This window comes from Anguilla anguilla, chromosome 10, assembly GCF_013347855.1.
Source record: "Anguilla anguilla isolate fAngAng1 chromosome 10, fAngAng1.pri, whole genome shotgun sequence".
Lineage (NCBI taxonomy): Eukaryota > Metazoa > Chordata > Actinopteri > Anguilliformes > Anguillidae > Anguilla > Anguilla anguilla.
In genome coordinates this window covers 19,696,149-19,717,683 of record NC_049210.1, presented here as the reverse complement: position 1 = coordinate 19,717,683, position 21,535 = coordinate 19,696,149, and the positions used below count along the sequence as shown (strand labels likewise).

General features: G+C 40.5%; 1 protein-coding gene across 1 annotated transcript in view; it reads left to right on the top strand.

Annotated features, from left to right (window-relative positions):
* Positions 1-707: 707 nt before the first annotated feature.
* si:dkey-61l1.4 (collagen alpha-1(I) chain) overlaps positions 708-21,535 on the top strand; it is a 104,782-nt gene continuing 83,954 nt past the window's right edge. The window contains exon 1 of the mRNA XM_035435770.1: positions 708-1,319. Within this exon, the coding sequence (XP_035291661.1) occupies positions 1,205-1,319 (115 nt within the window). The 5' untranslated portion in view covers positions 708-1,204. The remainder of the gene's footprint in view (positions 1,320-21,535) is intronic.

The following is a 21,535-nucleotide window of genomic DNA, read 5'->3' as shown; positions in this document are numbered from 1 at the left end:
GCTTCTTAGAACCTGCGTAAGCAAGGTTTTGTATGTTCAGTATCTTTTATGAATCAAACGTAAGCACACCGTTGGAAATGATTTTAAGACTAAGGTCAAGTATAAATCTAAGAACATTTTTATAAATGAGGCCCAGATAATAGTCTTAAAAAACAAACATCATGGTTATATTTGGTTTTGCACATCAGATTAAATGTTTTGGTCCACGGGGCAAATGAAGTCCCATTTGTAGCAGGATAAAAGTTACATTTAAGTAAAACAGGTAAGAGCTTGGGCAGGCTCAAACGTCCTTTTAATCCAACTCTTTCTTATGTGTAAGACTGGTGTGCAGTGTGGATAAACCTGTATACTATTTAGACATTAAATTATTAACAACTACAAACTAAGTTGTATGCAAAAGAGCTTCAAGTCATTAATATACAGAAATAATCCTGTTACAGGTACTGAGTGGGGGATATCAGACATTCTTCAGTCTGCTTCCTATTTGCAATTGTGCAGGTTTTATTATTATTATTATTATTATTATTATTATTATTATTGGCAATAAAGGGCTAGCCTTCTCTCCACCTCTTCAGTTGTCTGCTGTTCCAGAAAATTTGTTTCACAGGCTCATTTTAAGCCTTGCTTGGTGCTTCAGGTAATGGTTATTCTATGTCATTACAGGCGGTCATTACACACCTGCAGGTCTTTTGAAAGTGTGCTTTTAGCACATTCACAGGTATCCGCCTCTGAATTAGCCGCGGAGTGATCAAAATGGTAATTCGCGAGGTAGAATAACATGTTGATTGGTCTGTAGCGAGGTAGTGGGCGGAGACCACGGTCGACTATACCCAAGAGTGCGAAAGCTGGCAAAGTGTGCGTGGATGACGCGGAAAGAAGCCAATATTGACCAGCTGACCACAAATGATAATCAAACCAGCTAAACAATAACAAAAAATATAAACATTAAAAGTTTACGTTATGGTAACAGCTGAATACTAAACATTTATTATTAAGTAACTTGGCTTTGACCGCTGTGCTCCTCTTTCATTTGCACTGATAACGTGAAAGAACGCAAACCCTTGAACAGCTTTAACTTTGGTATATAATTGTGGTTAGAACATGCAGCGTTTCTATGGGGATGATCTTGTCCCACGAGGCAATGTTGTATCTGTAGTATAATTTTCATTCGTTCTTTAAAAAAAGAAAGAAAGATAGCCTAAGTATGTTTACACTGGCAGATTATTTTGTTTTATTGTTGGCTCTCATCACCGTCGGCGCTTCTGTTCATCCTGGCTACACGGATTCCGCCGAGATGGGTTCGGGAACACCGTTTCCAGGTAAGGATTCCAGTCTTGAACTTTATTTATTAAGGTGTTTATGCAGCTCATGCAGAGAACCACCGTCATTTAGAATTTACTGCATTGGTAAAATAACATAAATATTTCAGTTATATAGTCTATCTGCTTAATCTGTACTTAACTACATGTATGTATCTGAAGCCTATGTGTATACTTTCCAGTAAAGTCTTTTGCAGTATGGTGGTACTGGTGTCTTGAAGTAATTTCGTCCCGCAAGAGTTTTCAATATTCCGTTTAAATGAATTACATTTATTTATTTTTTTTAAAAATGTATTTTTAGTGCCCGCTAAAAATTAGTGTTGCATTTTTCGTACATCGTTGTCGTAGCCTACAGTAGCCTATACTGGGCAAATGTTTTAGACTATATTGAAGACCCGGGTCTGATATTACGCATCATTTTTTTTAATCAGCCCCCTAAAAGTTGCATACTATCTGTCTATAGCCTATAACATGGCGCTCCAAAGGAACTCCTTTATATACTGGCATCTTGACAGCTAGGCTATCTATATAACAATAATAATTTTAGTCTATTGTAATTAAGAGAAGCGCAGTTCTTTAGGCTCATTGTGTCTCGTATTGGCTCATGGAGCCGCTGTTGCTTAAGTTTCACTGTCCAATGATACATTCAGCATTTTTTCCTCTTTGAGTTAAAATATAGAAAAGCATTTACAAAATTTTGTGGGCGCAGCTTAGTTTAGAAAAACAAAAAAACAAAAAAAACAAAAAAAAAAAAACAATGCAAATGCAAGAGCCCAATTGTACTTTTTCAGTTGCTCAATATTGATGACATTTGCTATAAAATGAATTAAACTATATGGGTGACCATAAATAATTAAAATAATATTTCACCATTATGAGTATAACCTTCATGTTATAGTTAAATAAACGAGTCAGTAGCTACCTGCCTGCCTTTCATAAGACATAGATTGCTAGATGTTTGTCCATATATGCATTTAATGTATAATTGTGTAAAATTAATGTTTTTTTCAGATAGCAAGTGTTCAGATCACACATCTTGCCATTTCTTTTCATTTTGAAGAAACCATTTGGGTGGGCAAACCTAAAGTATGGTGTACGATGACATCACATGGCATATGGGCTGGATATGTTTTGCCCAGTTTGAAACAATGGAAGAATTATGTATCATAACCCCAATGCCATTGATCTGCTTTGTGTGTTGCAATTTAGTTATTTAAATAAATGCAACCATACACAACTGCAATTTTCGTCTGGAAAAAAATACAAATTATTTCTAAATGATTGCTTTCGCCTCAGGTCTTTGGATGTTTGAGATTTCCTCTCAGTCTAATTATTGTATGTCAGGCTAGTCTCTGTGTTAGTTTTATCAATAGAGCCATGAGTTGAACAGCACTGTCACTTCTGGGCATGGAAGCACCACAAGAACCATTCAGTATTAACAATTACGAGTGACATTTTATTTCAGTTTGAAATGCAACTCTGCGCTATTTGGCTTTGGTGTGTGTATCCTATCCATGATCTAGCACAACTGGATGTTTGCCAAAGTTCAGTATTTTAGACTTGTTTTTCTCTCCCCTTTTATCATTGCAGCAGGCATTAAGGAATTTTCCAAAAGTCGGAACATGTTTGTACTGTTAAGGTTGCTGTTGATGTTAGGGAGTGTGAGGCTTGACTATAATAATTTATTATAATGTTATATGCCCGCCGTGTCAATAGAGGGCGGAGGAGAGAAGTAAGGAAACAGATGTGACAGGGTCAATCTTGACAGATTTTAGGAGTCAAATAATGTAACGTATTTGAATGCATTCATTCTTAATTTTAATGAAAGCATTAAACTAAAGATGCATGCTTATAATGGGACTGTCAGTATCAGTGTTTTGAATAGGTTGCCTTATGCTTATAATATGCCTTCTTTGAACCCTTGAAAGCTGAGTTGCTCCAAAAACTGAAAATGATACGCACTGAGCCTGCTATGCACTCTGTGAGTTGGACAGTATGGTGGTGTTGTAGACTTTGTGACTTGGGGGCTTGATTTGTACAGGTACGTTCCACAGTCAGTTTCTTACTCGCAGCTTTTATTTAGACATGCAGACATTCCTGCATACTGTGGCAGAACCATTATTTTTCTCTGTGCTCTGGGCCTCCGCAGGAGTGAAGGTCAGTATTTTGCCCAGTAATGATAAGATGACATTTACAAATGTGAGTATCCATGGGCCTCTGAGGCTCTGGAGCACTGCCTCTCTGACAGTGACTGTGGCTCTGCTGGGTGGAAAAACGCTCAATTCCTCCAGGGAGTGATGAATAATGCAATCAGTTTATCAACAATTGTAGGCAAGAGAAGCAACTATAAGTGTGCCAGTAGAGCTCTAGAGCCAGCTTTAAGGAGCCACAATGGAGTGCAGTACCAGCTATAGTGCCACAAGTGCAAGAGGAAATACGGTTAATGTCCATCACATGGTTCATATTAGCAGACAATGCACAGGATTTCACCTTTAACAGGTCCGTTTTCCACTACTCTTTAACAACCCATGGATCATTTGAACTAAAACTAGTTTGCTTCTTGACTTCAAAGATATTTATTTCACTCACAGATGAGGAGATGTAGGAAGTAACATTCCAAGGTGCTGTCTGGGATGTCTTGGGAAGAGAGGGTGTGGTCATTGTTAAAAAGATTCAACAAATGAACATTATGCAGCCTTCCTCCCACGATTCCACTATTGTAAGGAACCTGTACTTTTAGAGATTCTTGAATTACATGTATAGGTTTACTTTCATGTTTTTCAAGAATTAAATGTGTATTGTATGGCAGCTATATTTATTTTTTTATGTTGTTATGACCAGGCTTGATAAAAATTTGCCCGACAGCAAAAATAGAGTTATTGGACTGCACTGAACTGAATCTTGAGTTTCCAAGCGGTATTTCTTGCCTTCTTTCTTTGTTCTTCTCAAATCATCTTGGCCAAACAATGATTTGTGTTTCTGTATAGAAAAAGACAAATAGAGATGACCCATCTCATGTTTCATGTGGGAGGCACACATTGTTTCAAAATGAGCACTTTGCAGTTTAATTAATGAGCCCAGGTCTTGCCCTGCTGTGGACGGCAGTGCTGTGTCTCACTAGCTCTGGGTCTCTCAGTGCTCTAGATCGGCCTTCATTTCCTGATTTGGTAATAAATGTTGTTAGTGCTACTCTGTGCTTACTGTGCTAAAGCACTTTACTCACAGACAGAGCAGGCTAGTGCTCTACACATAGAGTGGGTTAGCGCTATGTTACTGGTGAGTCCCCAGGGTGAGTTTGAATTGCAGGGAGTAAAAAAGCCTTATTTAAACAGGCCCTGCTTGTGTAGATTTTGCATGAGCTAAGTCATAGATTATGTAATGCAAGCAACACTGTGCTAGGAGCCTGTATGCTTGGGCTTCCTGTGCCTCTCTCATTGCTAATGTATTTTATTTGTGTTATAAGTCCTAATAAAATGGTTGCTCCCAGCAAGGGTTTTGTTAAATTGTGTCAGTAAATACACCCTTCATGGGTTTCTGGGATATAGCTGTATTTACCATAAAACGTTGACCTACAGTAATGTTTATCTTACCCAAGGGGGTGAACAGTGGTGCTGTTTTGGTGACCTTTGACCTTGTCTGCGGCAGTTTGTGAGCAGCTTCTTCATGCAGTCCCTGTTGCAGTAGTGCTGCTTGCTTACTGTCACACAGCAATGCAGCTTGTGCTGAGTTTCTCCCCTGCCAGCTCTTCTACAGTATCTATACAGGCAGACAGTGCTGGCTAGAGAGCTACGCATTTACTTTAATGGCATGTAGCAGATTCCGTTATCTTGAGAGACATACAATACATACAGTATATTGGAAGCAGTATTGCAACTTACAAGCAAATTCATAACCGGATGCAAAAATTATTGCTGTCCACCTCCTGTAATTGACAGGTAAAAGATTCTAGTCCTTAATGCTGGTAAATTAGTTACAGCAAATCACAATTTGTTAGTTCTGGATCAGGAGCCAGGTTCATATCTGCATGATGTGAATAAGTGAAATCAATTTTGCTGCCATTTGTAGGGTAAAGAGGTAGGAGCATTACTATAGTGCAATGAATACTGGAGAAAATGCTTTTTTTCTTGAATACTTTTAGGCACTAAGGAGGCACTGCTATTCACAGTGGCTTAGGCAGCTTACAAACAATCCATTTATTGAGTTGGATATTTACTGAAGCAATTAAGGGCTAAGTGTGTTGCTCAAAGGTACAATTGCAGTGACTCACCAGGGAATCAAACCTATGACCTTGGAATTTAAAAAACCCAGTTTCCTAACCGACATGGTACTCTGCCCCCCCTCCCCCCCCCCCCCCCCCCCGTATGGTATTTCACCCAGCACCCTCTGAGAACTGACAAGGACGGTGTGTACATTATTGGTGTCAGAACAGCTGTACTCCATTTTCCATGCAGATGATTTGTCTTGTCTGATTAATAATGAATTATTTAAGCAAAACAAATATTCTGACTAGCCGATTCATCGTGAATATTGATGATGCGGTGTGTCCAAAACAGAGAAAATCTTTACTGTTTGTAATGTATTTGAAATGTTTTGCTCTGTAGAACATCCATAGTGAGCACAGCCGCACATTCTGTGCCAGAACATCCTGTTAAGGATTTTAACCTCCTAAACAAGACAATAAAGAGCATCAGAGCAGTGGGGCAGCTAATGCTCATAGTTTCTTTTTTTTTAACAGTTTCTGGTTGCTGTGACTTGTACTGTTTCTATATATGACCAGTGACCATTGGATGTCATATTAATCTATTTAAATATTTGATCCAGGCTTTGTAATCTTGAGAATAAAAACCAGTTCCATAACTGCTGAATCTGAAGTAAGCTTCTTTTGTAATATTACCGTCTCACAGCTGCAATGCACAGTATAGCTCAATCTGTTTCCGTCTATTTCAGTCTATTTCAATCTGGTTCATGTTGGCGCCTGAGGTTTCACTGTTAGAAGACTGAGTATTCACTTCTAAGCTGGCCATAAGCTTTAATTTTTTTGTGTCCCTTTGTTATATTTTTTTGCTTTGTATTTAACATTCTGAAATATTCTTTCATCCATTAACCAAATTTTGAATTGGCGAGACAAGAGGTGTAAACTGTCAAGTTCAGTTTAGTTTTGCTACACAGCTTGAATTCACTCCCCCTACTACCATGTCAGCTAGGTGAGGGTGACGAGTAAGTAGCAGATTCAGGTGACAGCTTTTCACTTTTCAATTTTGCAGGTGGCTTTAGGCCATGCAAATGTTATTAATGTTGCCATGACAAAGTGCTTTGGTTTTTTGCAATTTAAAAGAGTGCATCAGGGTGGCCTCCATTTAAGACATTATCCTCATTCTAGTGCAAGGATGGGTCCATGGTCCCAGGTAGATTCCTAACCATGAATGTGGTTGCTAGCCCTACAGGGCGATGCATAACTAGCAGTAGCATTGAAAAGGGTTAGGAAGGGTTCAGTCAGCAGGACTCAATGTCTCTGCTGTCCTCTAGTTACCCCTGCTGGTTGAATGGGTGCCTGCAACTCTACCTGTTAAGCTACGTGCAAAACCTTTTAGGTCATGCAAAACTAGTAACACAACCAATGATTGGTGCAAAACAAATACCATGACCAATCATTGGTTGTGTTATTGGTTCTGTAAATGCTAAACGGCTTTGCATGTGCTAAAGGTTTTAGTAAATCTGGCCCGAAGTGTCTTCCCTCGACTCATAATTGTGCAAGCAGGTCTTGTTAGCTGTGGAGGGGTAAGAAGTGGCATTGTGTTCTTCAGAGGAGAGCTCGTTCTCGTCTGTGCTCTCCTGAATCAGTCTAGTCAGTTGCACTGTTTATGAATCAGTAATGTTTTGAAAGAAAAGGATAATCAGTACGGGACATGACTTTTCAACAAAAGTTGAATATCAGCTCTAGTGGCAGTCCTTTCAATCTACACATCAGTGTTGTGATGTAACGATATGACTGGTAATTATTAATGTTGTCTTTCACCGGTGAGCATAGCACTGCTTCTGATGAAACGTGTGCAGTCCTTGGCTCAAAACCATGGCTCTTGTGGTAAATTCAGGTGGTGCAAACATAACTGTTGTGAAAAGGGCTTTGGCCACAGATTCTATAAACTGGTCAGATATTCATCATTGTCTCCCATTATCTTCCTTGCGATAAACAGAACAGAAATGAGAACAATAAAAGTAGCTTGATTGTTTCAGCTCACTGTCTTTCTTGTGCTTTAGGTACCCTCTCAACCTCTCCACTAACCCCACCCCCTCTTCTGATATCAGTTGTTGGTTGCATGAGGCTAATTTCTGATTGGTGTAAATGCAGGCTGAAAGCAGCAGTGTGTTTGTTCAATCCCAGGCTACTGTTGAGGCTGCTGTCCAAAAACAACAGTTGGCTGAGTTTGAGTGGCGTGTAGGTTGGCTCAGCTGGTCTGGGTGAGATTAAAAGGGATCTGTGTTGGTTAATAACACATTTTGACTGTACTGGTCACAGTAAATTCCTCAGGGATACCTAAGAACTATCAGGTTTTGCACTTCACCTCAGACCGGGGGACAGCTTATTGCTAAGTAAACTAAGATCAGCCGTTTATCGGAGCCTAGCCACACTGTCGCATTATGCAGAGTGTAGGAATTTACGGCAGATGACATAATGTTTCACAGTAGATAGTGTGCCACAAGTAAACCCATTTCTCCTGCATGTACATATTAAAAACACTTTCCATTTTGCTAAGTGTGCATCCAAGTGGGCACTGACAATTTATGTTTTGTGTCAGCCACATTCACACGTCAACAACCCTGTTGTATTTTGTTTTCTTTTTTATCTCTGATCAAGATGATCACACTTCTACCCCATTAAACTAATAAAATTGAGAGCGGGGGATAGAGAATATGTGTCATTTTAATGTACCTCTTCGAATCCTCTTGAATTTTAAAGCATAAGTGTGTCTTATCACCATCCAAGGAACAGGCAAAAACATTAGCAGCTCTCTCTTACACACACACACACACACACACACGGGAATGGAACCTGTTCGTTTTTAAAGGGATTTTCCATAAGAAAACTGACTTAAAGGTACAGTGTGTAGGATTTAGTGGCATCTAGCGGTGAGGTTGCAGATTGCAACCAACTGAATACACCCCCCCCCCCCATTCACCTCCCCTCAGCCCTCCCTATCCAATGACGTAGGAGAAGCTACGGTGGCCTGTAAGTTCCAAAAATGATGTCATTGTCTACGACAGCATCAAGTAGCCAAGTGTCAAGTCATAAGGTTCCTTGCTAGATTTATAAATTGTATTTAGTTATTTGATCTGTAAAACTATAGGTCATAGCTTACAAGTAAGATAGCAATTATGATTGTTAATTGTTCCGCATTGTGGTATTGTTTTATTACTAAAATTAGCTAACGTTAGCTGCTTTGCATGGTAAATCGTAGAAAGACATGATCGTCAAAAAACTATTACACTACTAACTAACGCTTACATTCAGTGTGAAATATCCTCATAATACCACTAACCTATTTTAAGACACTCAATTTCAAAAATAACGTATATAACCAAAATATTTTGGAGTAATACTAACATAGCAATGATGAAATCTTATTTGTTTTCAATAGATAGAGACAGAGACAGTAAATCAATGATATATTTCTATCCGCTTCTGTCTTCCACCAGAAAACGATGTGAGCTAGGTTTATCAGCAAACATATGGCTTAGCTATGCCCAGAAGTCCTCAATAATAATAGTATTTTCCAATAAATTACGAAAAATTGTTGACGTTTTGTTAGGTGCAGCGCCTTTTACTGCTACCACAGAGTGAATGTGTAAGTGAATGCGATGATGACAAAATTTTTGATTATGCTGACCAATAAAATGCTATTCCAAAAGCAAAATTAGACATGTTATACATTGTTAGAAAGCTTATACTATCACCTAGTGAATAAATGAATTGTCAATCAAGCCAGACTGTACTAAAAAGGGCAACAACGCCGTAAACAACACGTGGTATTATGCACAGCTATATTTGAAGGTACCCAGGCATCACAAATGCGCATGTATTTCACAAATGGAAGACAATATGACCACTCAGTCTCTTCTTTCTTCTTCTTCGTCTTCCAACTGGTGCATTCGCGCCACCCACCAAAATAAAAAAGCAAAAAAAAAAAAAAAAAAGCGAAAGGTCCTCTCTAGAGCCGTTTGTCCGTTCTGGGCTACTGTAGAAACATGGAGGTGCAACATGGCGGCCTCCGTGGAAGAGGACCTGCTCCCTATTTAGATATAGAGGGCTCATTCTAAGGTAACAAAAACACAACGATTCTTATTTTCATGGGATTATACACTAAAACATACTTATGAATATTATATTCTATTTCTGCCAAGTCCGTTCCGCAAGATGCCACTAAATTCTACACACTGCACCTTTAAGAACTTCTTGCATGCCTGGCCATTGAAATGTCAGGAGGCCGTAAAGTTCTCATTGCAGATGACAAACATGCACATACCGGGACAGCATGGTGCTCACGTCCTGCTGACAAGGGTTAAAAAAGGCATATGTCACCACAGACACAACACTGTAAACCGCATCCCGAAAGCATGCATTCTTTCTCCCCGGCGTTCTGCTGGGACATGCTAAACCCCATAACAAATATCTGTCAAACCTGGGCTTTATGTGATTGATTTGTTTTAAAATCCCCTGTGTTTACCCAAGCTTTTAAAACATGCGGCTGTCCCAGCAGCGACCTGACAGTTTTCTGAGGGCAGTCGCAGTCGTTTGGAAGCTGTCAGAGTGGCGGAGGGGTGTTGGGCGGTTCTGGGGGGAATGTCTGCGCTACATGTTGCAACTACGCTGAAGCCTGGGAACTTAATCAGATCGCTTCCATTGGGGTTTGACAAGAGTCACAGCAAGTGCTTGAAGACTCCTGTGGTTTCAGAGTGATGTATTCAGTTCCTGTCACCTTGGCAAGCCAGGGACCTGGTTCCTGTTACTCCTGAAAACATGACAAGTTGTAGACAAATTCAAACTCCCAGTACAGGAAGATTTTGTTACATCATTTTAATTTTTTTATTTTTTCATTGTAATATAGCACTCTAAACAAAGGAAATGTCACAAAGGGCATTCAATGGAAATAGAGATGGATGAAATCTCTCTTTGCCACACAGTTAAATGAAAGCATTTGTTTTTGCATGTGTATTTGCTTATGAGTGAAAATTAAGCGCTATTGTTCATTGAATTCTGGCCATAGTGTGAGTTACAAAAAATTGCAGTTAAAACTACTACTACAGTGATGCTTTAGGAATGGAGAAAAAAATCAACCTAGAGCGACAGAAGTGGAAAGGGTGACAATTAAGCTGGTCATAGTGCAGTGTTCTTTAACTGAGACAGAGAGATGGTTTAATGGAAATTCTTAGAGTTGTATAGTTTTCTGCAGATAATGTGAGAGATTATCAGGGGTATTCAATCAAACCCACTTAGAAATATGCCTTTCAGCCAAGCTCTACTGATGAATCTGGCGCCAGATCTCAATAAGGGCTGCTTTGTTTGATGTATTTCAATATGGAGACTGTTTTCATGGAGTGATTGACACCATGAATTGCTTCTGGTTGGTCAGTTAAGGTAAACTGGATATGCCTTTTCATGCTTAGAGTGTTGTTTGGGCTGCAAATTTATACCTTGCTAAATTCAGTTCAGTGTCCTCTAGCACAAGATCTCAACCCATGAGGAAACACACAGTTGCTACTTCAAAATATGACTTTCTACTGTCGTTGTAATTTAATAAAAAATAATAGAGTTAATTAATTAATTTGCTTTCATTTATTTAATTTGATTACATAAAATAAGTCACCACCACAAGGTCAGCTTGTGTTCATTACAAATTATCACCAAATGTTTTAAACTTCTAAGGTTTAAAGACATGAACGTTTGTATTAGGATTTCATTGCAACAACTCAAGCCATTTTACACAATTAAATGTGGGCTATACGTGGACCCATGCAAGCAAGACTGATTTGGAGAATCGTTGTATTATACAAGCATGAACAGCACAATATACTGTAGATAATTTGGTTACATACAGTACCTTTTCTCCATTACAGCAACTACCAGTATAAGGGGTTTTTAACCTACAGTAGGAAGTCGCAGGTTTCAATTCTCCGGTAGGACCCTGCCATTGTACCCTTGAGCAAGGTGCTTAAGTAACTTCAGTATATTTCCAGCTGCATAAATGAATGCTGTCAAATATGCAAAACGTTGTGTGTAAGTTACTCTGGATAAGAGTGTCTGCTAAATGCCAGTTTTGTTATGTAATCTTTATGTAGATGAATTTAGACGTTTAAATTTTTTTGTTGCTACAAAAACTTGGCAGAACAAATACTGATTTTGAGTGTCCTCAAGGACATATAGTAGCCTATGCAGCAAATTGTTTCTGCTGGTATGTCTTCAGGAAGCGGAATACTGTCAGTAGCTTGCACCTGGTTAAAGCTAACCAGTGCCTGTAACTACAGTATGTATGCCATCTGATAAAAATGTTGGACTCCTTTATCATCATTAAACATCAGAATACATGTTACCACCATGTATTCTGATGGTGGTAACGACTTAGCTCAGGAGCTAAGAGCGGTTTTCTGGCAGTCGGAGGGTTGGCGGTTTGATCCCCCGCCCTGGGCATGTCGAAGTGTCCCTGAGCAAGACACTTAACCCCTAATTGCTCCCAACGAGCTGATTGGTACCTTGCAGCCTTTCACCGTTGGTGTGTGAGTGTGTGTGTGTGAATGGGTGAATGAGAGGCATCAATTGTAAAGTGCTTTGGATAAAAGCGCTATATAAATGCAGTCCGTTTACCATTTACCAATATTTGGCTGAAATTGCTCAGAAACATTTGACTTCATGCTTGATTCCCTCATATTTATTATTGTGTAAAAACATTTCTGCATATCATACTCATATCATACCCAAGCATTTGAGACAAAATTAGAAAATAATAACGTATTTGCTTCATCCCTAAATTGCGTAAATCAAGTATGAGGATATTCCTCTATTCTTTAAGCTGTTTCGAAACTTCTCTATGTTATGTTTCATTAATTGCGTTAATACAATGAGGATTGTAAAGCTGCAGACAAACAGAAAGTGCCGGCCCCCGGCACCACCATTTTCAGGCCACACCTTTTCCTGTTTCTTGGATTTTTGATCCTAATCGCCAGTAAAGTCTGGCTTGTGCTTAAATCCAGGGGCTTTAGTTAGTTGATCCACTGTTATGTTTTCCTGTGCTGGGTCTTTTGCCCTGCCAGCATGGTATAGCTTTTTGTGCCATGCAGATAGACTGGTTCCAAAAAAGGATCCATGCTAAGTAAACTTACTGACCTACCTGTACCTTTTTTCAGCCATTTTATAAGGCAATGGTAACCAACACTGTTCTTGGAGATCCACCATCTTGGTTTTCATTTCAACCCTAATTTGGCACACCTGATTCTACTAATTAGCAGCTCAAAAAGATCACTAGCTGTTGAATGAGGAGTGCGTCTTAGGGTTTGAGTGAAAATCTACAGGATGGTAGATCTCCAGGAACAGGTTTGGCTTCCACTGGTATAAAGGATACATGATAAATGCTTCATGGTGGAACTGGCACTCTCTCCCTAAGACATACCTGGAACATGATGTTTTTATGCTCTGTGCTTTATCATGGATGTTTTTAACAGTAGATTGTTACTTTTGCACTGAAAGATGTTGATTTGTTTCCTAAACCGTGAGCTCAGCTCATCGTAAATGAAGAAAACGATCTGCAACTAAAAACATTTTTGTCTTTTTATATAGTAAATAAAGACAAATAACCCCAGATAGAAGTCCAATTGTTTTTTAAAAATACTTTTATTATACTTTATCTCTGAAACAATCTGCTGTCCAGATATTCCATCAGCAAGTGACATTTAAGTCAACCTATTTGACACTTTCCTTAATATTTCTGTTGTCAGTCATGTTTTCCAAGCGTCTTGCGTGTGGACTGTATGTCCATACAGTTAGGAGATCACTGAAGGCTGTGTCGAGGTGTAATTACTTTTGAGATATGTGCAAAGGGGGACAGGTTCTTTATGACCTAGCATGGTTGCCGCCATGGCTGACAGGTTATGTAATGCGCTGTGGGGATTCCGGGCATGAGGGCAGACGTGCGGTAATGCTGCCACTCTCTTGCCTGGCAGGCAGGCCTAATCGCCAAGGACGTGTGTTTTCCCTAAGAAAGCTGACCCAAAGATTGGGCCTGAGGGTCAGGCTCTTAAACTGCCTGGCAACATTGTAGGCCAACACCTATAAAGTTTACAGGGTTTTTAACATGCAGTAAACCTGGTCCTGTTATTGAGGATACCAGTATTCCGTGGCCCCATAAACAAAACGAGGTGAACTTGACATAGGGGGGTCATGAGATGACGGCTATTCACAGCGTTATTCAGTCTCCGACTGTGACTGGTTTTAAAGGGGTTATGGTGGGTTACCGCAAACATCGCAAAGGGTGGACAACCTTGAGCTGTGGCAACCTCCTGCAGTAATAAAGATGTTCTGCTGTGCAAACCAAGGAAAAAGATTCATTTTTGTCCTGTCAGGGAATACGATTCACTTTGCATAACGTACAGCCAGCAGCCACCATTGGATCTTTTAAATGAACTTAAGTTCAGTTCCATTTCTATTGCACTTTTTACAGATATGACAAAGCAGGAATTAGAAAAAATTACGCAAAGCCAAGCCTGACCCTCAAAAACCCACTGAGTGAAGTAATAAAACTCTCCAGTGGAAAGAAAAGCTCTCCCCTGTGGGGAGTGATCTTGGGGGGGGAAAGCAGATTTAGATGCAGAGCCCATCCTCTGATGCCCGGTCGGTGTCAGCAGTCTACAGATAATAGAAATGGTAATAGACAGCAGACTCTATGAGAGCAGTGTGGCTGGGAAGATTATAGCCCAACATGTTAAACTAGCTGGAAGGTCTAATCAATGTATATTAATATGTAGATCAGGAGGGATGAGAGGATTCATCTTGACCTCCAGGTTTTGTTATGGGTAGAACTAAGAGAGGGTTGAGGCTGGAATGGTCTGTGAAGTTAAGGTGGGGGAAAGGGACCGATATGAATCTTCCACAGAACGATGTAATATAATCTATTGGTGTGCTACAGTTTCATATTGGCAGGCAAACAGCTGAATTTACAGAACCTAGCATTGTAAAGAAAAAAAAAAACTGGCCAAACATTAGGCGCATTTCACTTCTGCACGTCGGTGGCGCCTCTGCCATTGGGTCTCTGGGGCACGTGGCGCGACGGGTTCGAGGGGGCCGTGCGTCGGGTTCGTCCGTGATGATAACGCGATGACAGCCTCGCTCTCGCGGTGAGCATTCCAGAGCATTCCGCCACACACAGGAGCCCATTCACCCGGTGGCGTGAGACACCCTGCTCCCCGTCATGCTCCTCGTCCGCTGTGGTCAAACACAAGTTTTCAATTACTCAACCTGCTGCGCCCCCCCCCCCCCCCCCCGCTCCACATGGCTCAAATCGCTCCAATCTACCGCTTCCATGTATTCCTTGTATCTAGCTTGTATCCCAGTTAAATAGATAAATACCTGAAATAAAATTGTCCCCACGGAATTGCCAAGGTTTTGATTCCAACAGTCCGAGATTTTTATTCCAACAATAACATGGTTTATACTGTATATTTTTTTTTTAAAAGCAGCACTGTGATGTGTCATTCAGCAAAAATAATTTTTTTGTAGAATATAAATATGAATATTTATGTCTCTCGATTGCAAGTGTTACAGGTACACTACCTGGCCCCGTGTGTCTTTTGTTTTTCATCAACCTGCATAATGTAAAAGTGGTCAAGAAAGCACGGCTTTGGCAATGGGGATTTTGCACAACACAGTCAAAGAAGCAAAAGTAATTGCCTATCTCGACAAAGAGCTCCAAGTGCATTCTCTTTTTACAGATGAATTCAACATTTCAGCACGGTGAAGATGGCAAAGTTTTTCCTTTTTTGCTTGATTGATTTTCAGGGATGTACAAAATTCAGCCTGTTTGTCATAGTGCTTCTCATTATGTCTCGACATGCCTGGCTACAGAAAATAGGCTTTGGTACCTTTTTTCTCTCATGTGATTCCCTGTGGTTACACAGCTCAGAGAGGTGGCAGTGCAGTATAATGGCTAAGGAGCTGGTCTTGTAACCTGAAGGTCGGAGGTTCCATTCCCCGGTAGGACACTGCTGTTGTACCCTTGAGCAAGGTTAACCTGCATTGCTCCAGTATATAGACAGCTGTATAATTGGATACAATATAAGTCACTCTGAATGAATGAACTTTATTTATATAGCACCTTTCATGCACAGAGTGCAGCTCAAAGTGCTGTACAATTCAGTATAAGAGTGTCTGCTAAATGGCTGTAATGTAAGAACTCTCTGTGAGTGCTACTGCTGCTCAGCAGTTTCAAAAGCATCTTTGATGTTACCTTATCATTCATGCCCGTCTATGGTGTGGCCGTTTTAAATCAGTCTGAATTACATTAGATGCTCTCAGGCTTGGAGTCAGAGAGTGGGCAAGAGGCCCATCACATAATATTGCAAATATTTTTCTATTGAATGTTTTTTTTAAAGTAGTTAAAACTTTCTAGGGGGTAATTCAGCACAGCACAAGCATTGCGGTGGCTATTTCTGTAGTGGCTGCTAAAACAACTAGATAGCAGCTATGTCCAGCTGAACATTCTTTGCCCTTTACATCAGTGTTGATCGATGTTAGCGGAAATGCCGTTTACAAAGTCCCACGCTCTGTTGAGAAGAGGACACTTCATACAATGAGATGAGCCTTCATTATGATTGGGGATTCCACATTTGGAGAAAAGAAAACTGGGGTAAAAAAAGGATAAAGTCTGCATGCAGTGTGCCTGGGTTTGAGTTATGAGTGAGCCCTGCCACCAAACATGCTGCTCAAGAGTGAAGCTTAGGGGGTCTGATAACTTGCACACCCATCACTGTTCTGATTAACGGGGAGAAGGGGGGCCTACTAAAAATTCAGGCTTTCCTTAAAGCTATTTTAACAAACAAGAAGCATACCCTCAACAAGACTTCTTTTTTCATTGAAAGAATTCTTGAGTCTTATCATCGTGTGGGCCCCAGAACATGACTGACTGTGATAGTGAGCTGCAGCCCAGCAATCTTTGGCAGGCAAAATGAAACGACTCTCGGTTTCATTATTATTATTATTATTTTTTTTTCCACAATCTTGAACTCCACTTTCACCCTGTGTGTGTTCCACATGAATCATGTTGTCTCTCCAGGGGAAGTCTGGGAATGGAACTAGTCATGTTTTTACATCCCTTCGGATACAGTTCTGCTGCAGATTTTTCAAGAAGTTTGTCATGTACTTTTTAACTCCCTTAAATTCCTCAGTGGTCTGTGTTCTCCACAAATAGCCACAGAAAGTCACTTAAACATGAATGTTTAAACGTCACTTAAACATTCTTGTCCTGTTGTTTCTCTTCTAATCTTGAAACGTGTGTGTGTGTGTGTGTGTGTGTGTGTGTGGTGCCTTTAAGAAGGGTTCTTTCCCAGTGTACATTTATGTCACTCACCTATTTGGCTATGGTGTCATAATTCTGTAATATATGCAGTATGTGTTTCTTTTCATTGCGTGAATTAACCATAGTTGTCTTGTAGTAATTTTGAATAAGTATCATTAGGGAATCAAAGTGCTTGGACCCACTGTGTACGGAATGCTTGTTTAGTCAGTAAAAGATGTCAGCACGGTCAACTCACTCCTTCCACTGAGTATCTTTTAGAGGGAGCACCCCTCAATAGCTGTGTGTATACTAGAATTGAACAGCTCTATAGGATGAATTTATAATGGATAAAAAATGTCACCTGCATGCAGAACACCCACAAAGGCTCTTCCAAATAGTATCACATGACTTGAGCGTGTCATAGGTGTTGTGGTCAGTGGCGACTGAATTGTTTGCCCTGTGCGAATGGTGGATTAATTTGCAATGTAGCCAAGGTGTGGGGTGCGTTTTGTGAGAATTTAATTTGCTTAATTTGACCTTAATGCACCTCTGAATCAGTGATTAGCATTTAAACAAACTGTCAATTTAATAAATACTCCACTGTCCAGTGTCTTTATAAAGTGCTACCTTGTTTTACAATACGCACAATTCTTATATAGTGCCCTTTATGCATACATCCCGGAGCACTTTACAAGAAAATTAAGTCAATTATAAGTCCAAACTAAGAGGCGTAGGTACGCAAAAAATCTTGATTAAAAAGATCCAATGAAGCTACTGCTCTGACAGGGTTCAGAAAGGAATTCCAGAGATGAGGTGTAGAACTGGATCCACTAGAATTGTTTCCCCTAACTGTTTAAAGATGACAATGAGGTAGCCCCCAATAAATGTTGGGTTTCTCGTTTATGAATGTTGTGTGTGTCTAAGTTTTCGTTGCTTAGCATAAGATCAGGGATCAACATTATAGAGTTGAAATAATCTATTCTTATTGGATATTGGAAGCATGGAGAATACAGTAGATTTTGCTCTGATGATTGTTTCCTGCATACAGACCAAGATTAGTTTCCCAAGATGCCCGTGTCCCAATTCATTATGTATGCTAAAGTGTTTTCATTTCTGTCAGCGTGAAGTCAGGGCTGACCCTGCCGTGCTGAGAGAGTCAGGGCTCTCGCGTTCGGCCCAACCCCAGCTACCCTCACAGATCTGCCTGCTCTGGTAGAATGGGAAGCCTCGGCTCTGTCCATCGGAAGCCCGGTGGGACATGAGCGAAGCGTCGATAAGAACTCTTCCTGTATCCACGCGGTGGGGCGGGGCCAATTCGATCGGGTCCCTGTGAAATATGGTCAGGCTCCACCTGTGAAAACATCCCCGTCTATTTGTTTTCCTTTCAACTCTCGGAGTGCTCGGGGTTTTACTCGCCTCTTTGCCTTTGACACTGCATGGGTTCTGCGTCAGGCCCCGCTGGTATGACGGAACCTTCCGTCTCTCCCTCCCTCCCGTCTCTCCCACTGTTGACCCCTCCATCCACTAGGCAGAGGATAAATCCCCTCTGGAGACATTCAGACAGGGCAGGTCTCCACCACAAAGTGAAACCATGCTGCAGGCATATGGACCATACTCACACATGCATCAAATTATATCAACAAATGAATATATACCAAAAAGAAATGTATGGGAACTATCAAGTGTTTTTAGGAATTTGTCCTAAAACAATATAAACAGAATAAAAAAATACTGTACAATTCTCAAGCGCTTTCAGACCCCCCATGGGCTTCTTTAACCCCTCGTCAATTGCCCCTTGCCCCTTGCCCCTCAGTGCCTTACTGTAAAGTGCTGTCGGGTCTTTGAAATGCGCAGAAGTGCTATAAAACCATTAGCTGGAGAAATGCACTCACACTGTAAAGGGTCTGGTGAATTGCTCAGTTTTTGATTCCGAAGCCCCACTCTGCCCTTCACCACAGGCAGACCAGCAGGGAATGCCACAAGACAGGACAATCAAATTTGCAACACTGACTGTCCTGAAAACTCTGGTCAGAGACCCCTACCGAGGCTATCTGTGTCTTTGCTGATTGACTGAGCGGGAGAGATGTTCAGGAACGTAGTAGCATAACCCATTGACTCAAACCCCCCACCCTTTCCGCCCACTTAATCTAGAACCTTTGGGATCCATTGCCCCCAATAAAGGCTGTCAAAAGCTGGATGAAGGGTGACATTCAATTTACTTTTTAAAATGCTTTTATTTACTGGTTATGCTTTTATTCCACACATCAATTTCTAATTCTCTGTTATTGTTGTTATTATTATTAGTAGTAGTAGTAGTAGCAGTGGCAGTGGTGGTAGGAGTAATTGTTGTTGTAGAAGTAGCAGCAGTAATAGTAGTATGAGCATTTGGACTATATGAGAGCTCCTACTTAAGACTTTTATGGTAAAATGCATTCTACCTGTTGTTGTAACATTGTTCTTGTAGAATGAAATTATAAAAACACAGTGCCTGCAAGTTATCCTTAAGAACAGCGGACTGTCATTATGTACAGGAGTATTCTTATTGTAGTCCACGATGGCATATCGTCTCAGCTCCATGTAATGTACTCTAATGAGGTAACACTGCTTTTTATATTTTTCTATTAAATAAGGATTATTCAAGTGAAGTTTCGTCTTCAACATTAGGCAACCTTTCTGTGCCTGGTCATGTGGTCATCTTTCTTTCTTCCTCGCACATTGACCGCCTTTTGTAGGTCTGAAGCATTGTTCTGAGGCTACATCATGGTTCGGCTTGAGTTCACCACCCATGTATCATACTATTTGAACTACATTCCGTGCATTTCAGGGTGAGGAAAGCTTGTTCAATAACACAGTAAAATGAGAAGATGCGTAGAATCACTGATTTGGTTGACTGCAGATGAGCCAGTCTTGAGGTGGCTATTCTTGGACAAACATTTGCTCACTTTTTTTCTTGAACTAATACCCATGTCAACGAGCTCAGGCTGCGGTTCAGGCAAGTGTTGACCAGTGTGCTTCTCTCCTCCCTAAAGGCCGTTTAAAGAAACCTTCTATTGTTCTATGGAATCTGTCCGCAAAAAGTATGGCAGGACTTGACTGTTAACCTTTTCTCCCCTACAGCAAAGGCGTGGTCTTTAAAAAATAAAACATTTAAAAAAATAAATAAATAGACTCTTCAAGAGAAAGAGAGGCTCAGTGAGAACAGGTCACTTCCATCAAATTTAAATATTATTCTTCTTAAAGAGGGGAAATGAAAAAATATCTTTGAGGAGGGAGAATGCTGGGAATGTGATGGAAATAGTGATGCAATTATGTGTGGGAAGAAGGAACCATGTCCGTTCCCTTCTCTCTTTAGGCCATTTACATGGGAGACTGAGCACGATCAAACCAGAACCACAGAATTAAAACTGAACTGTAAACCGCTCTTTGGACCCCATAGGGTGGATTGACCCCTTCTGCGAACACTAGAAGCGATCGTAAAATAAATTGGGTTAGAATTACTCAGTGGGCATGCTCAGTATGAACAGAGCCTTTAAAGGCTGGTGATGGGTTGGAGGGTTTATTGGTGCAGTGCATTCCGAGAGTTAGCTTCAGCTCGAATGCATGAGATCTGTTCCTCACTCCTGTCAGCGGCTTCAGGCAGCCCCCATCGGTGTCAGATGGCCCATGTCACATGACGAAGTCCTGAAGATGCCCACAAAAATGCCATTTGGGTTTACGGTCTCCATAGGTCCTGGAAAACATCTTTTTGCTTATTCAAGATGGCAATTCCAAAGCTTTCATTTTCTTAACTGATTCTTAACTCATTTTCAAATGTTGATTTATATCTGATCACATGTCTGACTAAACCAATCTAACTGGTCTCATTGGCTTTCATTCATAGTCCTGAAGTTTTTAAATTATGCAGATATTTTCAAGTTAAAGTTTACGGACCAGTCGGGGGGAAAAATAGTCGGGGGAAAAAATATTCTGGTCTAATTGGTTTATTTGAAATCTTGAAAGCGCTGTGCAGGATTCCCTGTCCCTACAGTATAGGGACAGTATAAAGATGGATATAGCGAGCTTTGGCTCTGGAGCTTCTGCTATACAAAGCGCTGTGTGTACAGGATATGGGGGCTCCCCTAGGGAGCAGGAGATGTTGGCTGAGATGGCGTAAGAGGAAACTTGCTGACCCCCCCGAACTGTGCCAATCGCTGACCTCAAACTTCTGCGTTGTGACTTCCCCTTCAATGCCAAAATGCAGAATTCTGCTGATAGAGATTCATTTTATGATTTCAGTGTTTAGAATTGATTAATGGTCTCATGTAGTGGTGAAGATAAAGTGTTGTTGTCATAATGACATGGTTGTAATCTCACATTTGTGCTCAGTGCTTATGGGTGCTCAGCTAATAGGAACATTAAGCATGCACTGCAATCTGCAGGAAACTGAGAGGGACATGACTGAAGGACCTGATATTTCAATACAGAGATAAAACTGTTCATCTCACTTACTCTTTCTTTCTAATTCAGTATAACAGTACCTGTTTCTCTGTTTCTGTCTCTCTCTTTCTGTCACTCTCTCTCTCATATTAAACTGAGTGTTTTCAAGCCCTACCACCCAATGCTGACAGTGGTTTGCTTGAGGGTCGTTATAGGTTTAAGATTTGCCAGATAAGCAGTCACTTTAAACCCTGCTGGGAAATG